The sequence below is a fragment of the Oncorhynchus clarkii genome, chromosome 23 (genome assembly GCF_045791955.1).
Source record: "Oncorhynchus clarkii lewisi isolate Uvic-CL-2024 chromosome 23, UVic_Ocla_1.0, whole genome shotgun sequence".
Classification (NCBI taxonomy): domain Eukaryota; kingdom Metazoa; phylum Chordata; class Actinopteri; order Salmoniformes; family Salmonidae; genus Oncorhynchus; species Oncorhynchus clarkii.
Window position 1 is genome coordinate 15,083,190 of NC_092169.1, and position 9,897 is coordinate 15,093,086.

Consider the following 9,897-nt stretch of genomic DNA (forward strand, 5'->3'; position numbering starts at 1 on the left):
TCATAACAGGTTGCATCCATTCGGATGATACAGATGATTTTGTTAGAAGACCGATTTTCGGGACGTCTCATGGTCTGACAAAAACATCTCTAGTTTTAACATTTCACCTGCAAATGCTGATGCAGTCGATTGAGACTCATCCAATGCAAAAAAAAAAAAAAGATATCCCAAGTTTAAATTGAAGGATTTGTATGGTGATGTTTTTATTATGCTTATTTGATTTCCGCGGGGGCGCAGACATCGACTCTAGGGCCGCAATGAAAAAGGCGTTAGCTAACTAGTGAAACGTTTTTCACACTGCGTAATGAATGCCTTTTTGATGACGGTTGATGGTTGCTATGGGAACCACACTGTGTCGGTTGCGGGAAAACCTGATGTGCGGGGAATCCTTCGAAGTATGGACAACGCTGTGATTTATTGCTACTGTTGCAATATTCATCTCATTCTCTATGTTTGCACCATTGTTGCAAATGTTATATTGCACAATAAAGTATTAACCATGCAGCTGTGCACAGCCGCACACTCCTCCTCCACGCTGGCCATGTTCTATTCAAACTATTGTTCTCTATTCTATTATGCCCTGGCTGGCCTGTTCCATCATTGATCCTAGTCTCATCTGTTGGACTCAGGGATTAGTGGCCACATGACTAGTCAGCCTTCACGGTCGCTGGAGTGTGTTTCATTATTCAGGCTCTCCCGGTTTGGAGCAGGGCAGGGGCATTCATTCGAAGCAATTTTATTTAATTTGAACAACCGACTTCGAATTATATAAAATCACGTAAACTTTCTTTAAATTATTTGCATGGTCGAGGCTCTTTCTGTTAGCGCGTAGCCTATCTCTCGATTGGGTAAAGAAAGGAGCGCGTAATCCATTTCAGCCATGGCGCAGGGCATAACCGGAGAGAAGTATTGGGAGGATAGAGTAGCCTTCGAAACAGAAGGAGCAGGTCAAGAAGTTGTAGAATATGGTGATGTTTTGGAGCTTAATCGATTTGACGGACTACCCTACTCCTCTCGATATTACACATTACTGAAGGAAAGGATGGATCTGCCAGTTTGGAAAGCCAAGTGTGATTTCATGGACAAGCTGGCCAACAGGCAGTTTATTATTGTCTCTGGCACGGCAAGAACTGGCAGAAGCTCTCAGGTGAGTTGATTACTTTCTGATAATAACTAGGTTTTATCTCACAAAAATATGTGTGTAATGCAGTTACTATTGACTGCATCCCAAAAATCTTTCCTTTCTCCCAAAGGGTGCACTTGTTCAATTACCATAATGAATTTGAAAGAAAATGACTGGTATAAGAAATAGGCCTATGGTGGAATCTCCCTCTAGCCCACGCCCATACTAATTCAATATTTTTACATTAGTGGGGAGTACTGAACCGGTGCACACTTCAGGAGAAAAGAGAGATGTTCAAACTGGTAAGAGAAATTAGGGTTTTTTGGTATAACACTCTAATTATGACTGAAGGACGTGATTAGAAAGGATAATCTGTTGTGGCAGTATGTTTCATGTTCTTATCTTTCCCTCCTGTGGCATGCTCAGATCCCCCAGTGGTGTGCAGAGTTCTGCCTGGCTGTCCAGTACCAGAATGGCATGGTGGTGTGCACCCAGGTCCACAGGCAACATACAGTGGATCTGGCCCTGCGTGTCGCTGATGAGATGGACGTCAACATCGGCCATGAAGTGGGCTACAGCATCCCCCTAGAGACATGCTGCTCTGGTGACACTGTTCTCAGGTCTGTAAACACTATTACACACATTGCTCACACACCAATTCACAAACACACACACACACACTCTTTTTCTCATACACACACACACTTACATCACCTCCCTCATCACCCCCCGCCTTCTTGGTGGCTGTCTTTTCTTTTTTTAAAGAACTGAACAAAAGAGTTGAGGAGCCTCTTTTCTTGGGGCTCCCCTGCAGCTGCCCAGCTCTCACTCTGACCATATGCCACACTCCCGCGTCTCTCACTGCCATAAGTCAGCCGGGGAACAAAGACCCAAGGCAAACTAAGAAAACAGGCAGACCTAATGAATCCACTGACTAGACTAATAACTACACTCTTAGAAAAAAAAGGTAGCTATCTAGAACCTTAAAGGGTTCTTCGATTGTCCCCATAGGAGAACCCTTTAAAGAACCCTTTTTGGTTCCAGATAGAATGATTTTGGTTCCAGGTAGAGAATCCTTGTGGGTTCCATGTAGAACCCTTTCCACAAGGGTTCTACATGGAATCCAAAATGGTTCTACCTGGAACCAAAAAGGATCCTACCTAGATCAAAAAAGGGTTATCCTATAGGGACAGCCAAAGAAACCTTTTTCTAAGAGTAAGGGTTTACCTTTACATTTCTATCGAGCAATCTGTAACACTTCAGCGATACAGATTGAATAGAGCCCTAAATTACACAACGTAGCCAAGCACAGCAGCTTCATTAAGGACCCTTCCAGGAGGACGGCTATTCATCTCCTAATACGTCATGTTGTCTTACACCTTTGGCTTTAATTTGCTATTAGAGCACTAGAATTGATTGATTTGATGTTTTTGTAAATAGAGTGTATGTACTTGATAAATCACTTTAGTAGAACTTTATCAACACATATGCTACTACCACAAAATGTTACCCTACGCCTGTTTGCGACCATTTTCTTCTTCACCACCCCAGGTACTGCACTGATGACATGCTGCTCAGAGAGATGATGTCAGACCCCATGCTGGAGCACTACGGTGTCATCGTCATCGACCAAGCCCACGAGAGGACGGTCAGTACAGATGTTCTACTGGGCCTTCTCAAAGACATCACCCTGCAGAGGCCCGAGCTCCGTGTGGTGCTCCTCACAGCTACACACCCAGGACCCAAACTACTGGGCCACTACAAGAATGTCCCACTGATCCAGCTGGAGGGGGTATGTTCAGCGGAGGTGGTGTATACTGGTACCAGCCACAAGGACTACTTCTGCTCTGCCCTGCGTCTGGTTCTGGAGATACACCACTCCCAAGAGGAAGGGGATATAGTCGTGTTTTTGGCCACAACTCAAGTAAGATCTTCTTAAAATGTCATATCCTAGTCTACAGTCTGGGAACGTGGAAGAAGCCATACCATGGCAACTGTTGCTTCGACAACAGCATTACTCAACCTTCTCTTGTGTTTTATTAGGAGATAGATCTTGCCCGTGATATCCTCCTTCGCGAGGAGGCCAATATACCCACACATCTAGGGGAACTTCTCCCTATCTCGGTGCACCCTGGGCTGGGTGGAACTCTACCCATGCCGGGTGAAGAGGAAGGCCGGTGCAGAAGAGTATTCCTCACCTCCAGTCCAAATGAAGACCTCTTTTGGGCTGTGCACATGCTGAACTTTGTCATTGATGCCGGTGTCCAGAAAAGAAATGTGAGTAACTTATTGCTGAATAGTTATTTTAAGCAAACCTTTGTACCCCTTTTTGGTAACAAGATTGTAATAAATGGTAATTAGTGTTTTTTTTTAATGAATGTGTCTTTCCTCGTGTTATAGGTTTATAACCCTAGGATCAGGGCGAACTCAGTCGCCATTCAACCTATCAGTCGGATCCAAGCAGAAAGCCGCAAACAGCTTGTAGGACCAACAGGTATGACGAAGACTGAAATCAGTAACAAAGTCCAGGTATTGAAGTCACACAGTTTGGAGGGTCATGTGTTCTTGCTAACCTGAGAGCATAATTTCCCGCAGGGAAGACTTTTTGTCTGTACCCAGAGGACACACCCCTGCCCAGTGAAACACGCCCCCACATCCTTGAGTCTGACATCACATCCACAGTGCTCTTCCTGAAGAGGATGGACATCGGCGGTCTGGGCCGCTGTGACTTTATCGACAGGCCAGGTACGGCAAGACAGGCTGAACACGTACAGGCTCTTTCTTCAACATAACTTTTTTTAATTGTATCTACAGTACATATGTGACAGGGTAGCTAAATGTATACAAACTGAGTGGAGTGATACATCAGCTAAATTAAATTACATTCTTAATGCACAAGGCAATAATGTTGTTTTGTATTTAAGTTTTTGAGCTCCATGCATCCTGTAGAGAGACACATTTTGGGTTGAGCTTAGTTATTTCGTTTTTTCCCGTGTGTCCAGTACAAACAGGCCTGTTGTGTGGTATTGGGTTCTATTGGAGGTCGGTGAGGCATGCGTTAGCTGAGCTGACAAGCACTGTTCTACGGCCAATGTTTGGAGAGCTGGCCTAGTGATGCAGCAGCAGCCATAGAGGTCTAACACTCATTAACGATGAGTTTAGTCATGCTCTCTCTCTGTGTGTGTGTGTGTAAAAGCCCTGCCAAGCACTACAGCGTAATGATCATGTGCAGCTGGGCAATGTGGGCATTTCACTGTAAGCCCCATGAATGAATGACATTGATTGAAAGCGTATGTTGATGGGTGTGATGTTATAATTATTATTATTATAATGTTGCTGATGTTGTGATGCTGTTTTTCAGGATTAGACTATCACCATAATGATCATAACGGGACAGTACATTTCAGATGTTTATTGCCCTGTATACTGTAGCTTTTTTCTTGTTGAAAACAATGTTACATCCAAAACCCTCAGTGTAAAGCAAAGCCTATCAGAACATTTATTTTGCATAGTGATGCACAGCTGATATTAGGATATTGAGGACAATATTGAGGACCTGTCAATCAGTTTAGCCTGCTTGCTGGTTGTACCTTGAAAATAATCTGTTTTACAAGGTTGTAATCACATAGTTTACAGGTGACTTTCTTTACAAAGTCAGATACTTCACAATTCTGTCACGCACAGTTCGATTCATTTCCGTGGCGGTGTTATTTCCACCAGATCCTGAGGGTCTGATGCAGGCCTTGGAGGAACTGGACTATCTAGCAGCCCTGGATGACGATGGGAACCTGTCGGAGATCGGCATCATCATGTCTGAGTTCCCCCTGGAGCCCCAGATGGCCAAGACACTACTAGCCTCCTGCGAGTTTGACTGTGTCAACGAGGTGGTCACCATCGCTGCCATGCTGACAGGTGTGTGGGACTTCAACTTATGCTCTGTGGTCTGTATACCACATGAAAGGTTTGTGTTAACACACACCACCACCATGCTGTGGTCATGCTTGCACACCTCATACAAAGTGAAGTCACGTCAATCCTCACATATACTTCATAATGTACAATATTAGTGTGCTAACCCCTTCTCTGACGCTGCCCCTCTTAGCACCAAGCTGCTTTCTGGTCCCCTCAAGGGAGTTGAGGCTAGAGGCCTCTCAGTGTCACCTGAAGTTCCAGCACCCAGAGGGAGACCACTTCACCCTCATCAACATCTACAAGGCTTTCAAACAGAACCAGCATGAGCCCTGTGAGTTCACATAGGCATACCTGTAGCCACAGTGCATAAAACCAGCTTTAAAAAATATCTTTAAAAAAAATAAGGATAACATTGGCTATTGACCCTAAAACCCTCATTTACTCTCTCTGGTTTGGCATTTTCCAGTTGTCAGTGTGGAGAAGTGGTGTCAGGACTACTTCCTGAGTCTGTCTGCCCTGCAGACGGCTGATGCTATCCGCTCTGAGCTGACTGACATCCTGAGGAGGATAGAGCTGCCTGTCTCCATGCCTTCCTTTGGCTCCAAGGGAAACACTCTCAACATTAAGAGAGCGCTGCTAGCTGGCTTCTTCATGCAGGTACAGTAATATGGCTTCGCTTCTACCATTAGCTATCTATTGATAACTGTTTACTACTCTAGAAACTTGAAAGATACAATCTACCTTTTACTTCCTCGTATCATTAGCAAGAGCAGTGTGCGGGTTTCTCTTTTCTTTGAAGTTATCACATTGTTCCCATGCACCTGCAAAATAATATCTCAGATGTGCGCGTTCGTTTTGAAGTGAAGCTTGAAGTGATTATAAAATACATATTGTTATGACTTTCAGGTGGCAAGGGATGTGGATTCATCGGGGAATTACTTCATGTTGACACACAAGCACGTGGCCCAGATCCACCCTTTCTCTGCCTACGGCACCAAGACACCCAAACTGGGCCTGCCGGAGTGGGTCCTCTTCCATCAGTACTCCTTCTCAGAGGACAACTGCATCCGTACCGTGTCCCACATATCCCCAGAGGAGTAAGTGGATTAGAGGTGGAGGATGTTCTTTGAACTTTGTTCAAAAAGGGCTTTGTTGATGTGAAGTAACCATTTGCAAAAGATATACAGCAACAAAATCATCCAAACATAAAAAATATATAAATATAGTATATTAAAAGATAATTAAATAAAATACAAATATATGAATAGGTTAGAACTGTGTCTAGCTTGTAACCTCCAATAGATACATTTACTTAGACATTTACTTCAGGGAGTGACACGAGTTCCCACACACTGCTTTCCTTTTTGCACCAGGCTCTTCACCATGGCACATTAGTCAGATTGTAACGGGCGGGGGTTTTCTTAATCCTGCCCTCCAGTATCAGCTGGTTAAACGGGGATTAGGGATAGCACAGCTACAGAGAGGATGCTGGTTTAATGGGGGCTGTTAATGACAGAGAAGGCTCGGCAGCCTTCACATGCCGTGTTAGGTTACACTCTGAAATGTTTTTTTTTTTTTTTAAATCGCTCAAATGTTTACCAAATGGTGCTCCTGGCAACTGTTAGACTGATGTTACAGTAAGTGCTCTTTCCAACAAAGAGATTGGGTGTCGATCCTTGATTGCTGAATTTTGGTCAATTGCAGTGAACATCATTGGGAGATTCTCGTTCTTTGGTCTATGATAATCTAACTCATTTAAATTCCCTCTCACTGTAATTCAAATTAATTTCAGGTTGCTCTCCATAATTGCAGTTGACCCAATGTTCCCGTGCTATGTTAAATTCAATTGAAAATGAATAAGACAATACTTACTGTGAAATCAGAACAAGAGCCAAATGAATGAAAAGGCAAATATATCAGAGAATATTGGGTTGACTCGCCCAATGTCCAACTCCATGTTCACCAATGATTCCCTCCCTCTACCCAGGTTCATTCAGATGGCTCCACAGTACTTCTTCTTCAACCTGCCTCCCAGCGAGAGCAAGGACATCCTCCAGAACATCTTAGACAATGGAGCTGAACACTACAAAGCGAAGAAGCTTCAAAAGAGCCCCAGCCTAGAGAGCATACCCGAAGTCACCGCCAGTTGTGTCATACAGTGATTGTGAAGGCCTTGGTTGAGAATGTCTTGGAGGCATAAACTCCCTACTCATTCCCCGGTACTGTATTATATGATCCTTTTCACCAGTGTTACCTTTCAGTCTTCTCATCACCAGTGTTACCTTTCAGTCTTCTCATCACCAGTGTTACCTTTCAGTCTTCTCATCACCAGTGTTACCTTTGAGTCATTGAAACTAAGAATAATGTTAATGTCAGGCTATTAGTTAATTACTGGAATTTAATTATGGGAAGAAAAGTGACACTATCTGTCCAGATTGCCAATGTGTTAGTTTTAGCAATATTTATATAGGCATCCTTTCTAGTCAATGTATATTTAATTTATAGAGCCCTACGTATGTACAGGGATGTACGTTGTTTCTTGGAACTTGCAGTTTAATAATAAACACACCACTAAAAATGCATGTTTGAAGAGTAGTTAGCCTAAATGCAAATCTAAGGCTCTATTCAATCCGTATTGCGAAAGTTCAGTATTACAGCGTGATTTAAATGTAAAGGCAATGTTCCCGCACTAGAGAATGCATTCAAGGTAAATGCTGCAAATGTCAGCTCAATCGGAAATGACCTTTACATTTCTATCGCGCAATCTGTAACGCTTCAAATATGTATATTTAGTCAGTCCAAAAGCAAAAAAAAACAGCTTAGACACTTAACCCACACGGGCGTATTCTTTACACTTTGCCCTTATCCTCCACTGCTCAGTTGGACCATTTCCCTTACCTTTCTGTTAAATGACTCTAGGCTGTCATAGTGCATAAAATGTGTGTCCCAGACGGATTAGCACAGAGGAGCAGAAACAGAGTAGCACAGGGACATCATTTGGGTTTGTTGCTCCATCTGCTGTGAAGAGAGAAGGGATAGGTGGGGTGGGGGTGACCTAATTCAGGGACAGTGCATTACAGTATTGTAGCTACATGAGGCATTACAGCACCATGTGACCTCTTTAGTCCTGCATACATAAGATCCAGGGCATTTTATATACAGACAGAAATAAGTTGAACTTCTTGGCACTAAGGTTGGCGTTGTGTAGTAGTGTTCATACACTCGTTACCAACGTGAACCAAGACGAGGTGATTAGAAATATATACTAACCTTTATTTCAAGTCAAGGCAAACATGCAGGCACACACATTCAAACATAAATACCACAACCAGTACAAATTATCCTTTGAATTAATCATTTGCATTCAACATTGCCTGCAGGCTATTGCACATTTTCACTTTGAAATGTTGTAACATTAAATTCATTTCAGCTTCCGCAACTTGCCTCATTCCATACCCTGTTTCTTCAAAGCAGTTACTATAATTCAGGTTTATAAAACCAAATCCCGTTGCGATACGAGTACTCCAACGTTTAAGTTCATGTATCCCTCATTTAGTTAGGGATAACAAAGAAAAATGTATATCTGTAATTTAATTTCCAAATCCCCTTTACAAAACAATGTCAGTTGAAAATGTGAAGTGCAGGAATTGTAAAACAAAATCTACCAAAAGGCAAAATTGTGGATTGCTCAATGTGGTAGTAAGGCACAGCTGGTGATAATTTCACATTGCAGGTGCAAAGAGCATTGAACACCTTGATAAGGGTCTGTTATTTCGGTTGTCATCATGACCCTGCCCCAGAGGTCCCCACTTCCTGTCTGTGGGGTCAGCTGTTGCAGGAGGTCAAGGAAGAGCTCTACACATCTGAGGAGTGGAGCAGTCTTCAGCATGAAGTAGCTTAGAGTAACGATTCTTATAGGTCTTCAGAAGCTCCTCGACCTTATTTCTATTGTAAAAAACAGTCATTGTTTTTAATCAAAGCTATGCTTAAAGGGATAGTGATTTAGTAAATTAAGCCATTTTCCACTTAACCAGAGTCAGATTAACTCATAGATACCATTTGTATGTCTCTGTGTGCAGTTTGAATGAAGTTGCTAACTAAGGTCAACACAATTGATAACTAACATTAACACAGCGACTGGAAGAATTCTAGCTGTACCTGAAGATTTCCAGTCATTGCTCTAATGCTAGTTAGCAATGGCTCACAAAACTACCTTCAAAGCTGCATGCAGAGACATACAAATGTTGTATTAATAAGGTGTACAGCAGTCAACGTCAACAGTGAGGAGGAAACTCCGGGATGCTGGCCTTCCAGGCAGAGTTCCTCTGCCCATCTTAATCTTAATCTTTTATTAGCCAGTCTGAGATATGGCTTTTTCTTTGCAACTCTGCCTAGAAGGCCAGCATCCCGGAGTCGCATCTTCACTGTTGACGTTGAGACTGTTTTTTTGCGGGTACTATTTAACCTGTTTGGGCTAGGGGGCAGCATTTTCACTTTTGGATGAAAAGCGTGCCCAGAGTAAACTGCCTCCTACTCAGTCGCAGATGCTAATATATGCATATTATTAGTAGGATTGGATAGAAAACACTCTGAAGTTTCTAAAACTGTTTGAATGATGTCTGTGAGTATAACTCATATTGCAGGCAAAAATCCAAACAGGAAGTGGGACATCTGAGGTTTGTAGTTTTTCAAAGCTTGGCCTACCGAATACACATTGAGATATAGATAAAGTTGTACTTCCTACGGCTTCCACTAGATGTCAACCGTCTTTAGAAACTCGAATAAGGATTCTACTATAAAGGAGGGGCTAATGAGACTCTGAGTCAGTGGTCTCGTGAGAGTGCCATGAATATATTAGCATC

General features: G+C 42.8%; 1 protein-coding gene across 2 annotated transcripts; it reads left to right on the forward strand.

Annotated features, from left to right (window-relative positions):
- Positions 1 to 662: 662 nt before the first annotated feature.
- Positions 663 to 8,469, forward strand: LOC139381142 (DEAH (Asp-Glu-Ala-His) box polypeptide 32b). Of its 2 annotated transcripts, XM_071124487.1 has the most exons (12): positions 663 to 1,147; positions 1,372 to 1,425; positions 1,550 to 1,743; positions 2,675 to 3,047; positions 3,167 to 3,400; positions 3,524 to 3,617; positions 3,719 to 3,868; positions 4,844 to 5,035; positions 5,226 to 5,366; positions 5,502 to 5,692; positions 5,942 to 6,132; positions 7,023 to 8,469. In XM_071124487.1, the coding sequence occupies exons 1-12, from the start codon at positions 881 to 883 to the stop codon at positions 7,195 to 7,197; spliced, it is 2,256 nt and encodes a 751-aa protein (XP_070980588.1). In that variant the 5' UTR covers positions 663 to 880; the 3' UTR covers positions 7,198 to 8,469. The 2 variants fall into 2 exon arrangements, with proteins under 2 accessions (XP_070980588.1, XP_070980589.1); XM_071124488.1 differs by lacking the exon at positions 1,372 to 1,425.
- The last annotated feature ends 1,428 nt before the right edge of the window (positions 8,470 to 9,897 follow it).

Excerpts from the sequence above, each read along its gene's own strand:
- LOC139381142 (XM_071124487.1), top strand. The coding sequence starts at position 881 with ATGGCGCAGGGCATAACCGGAGAGAAGTATTGGGAGGATAGAGTAGCC. Across the intron at positions 3,048-3,166 it reads TGTTTTTGGCCACAACTCAA|GAGATAGATCTTGCCCGTGA; the intron begins GTAAGATCTTCT and ends GTGTTTTATTAG. Across the intron at positions 5,367-5,501 it reads ACAGAACCAGCATGAGCCCT|TTGTCAGTGTGGAGAAGTGG; the intron begins GTGAGTTCACAT and ends GGCATTTTCCAG.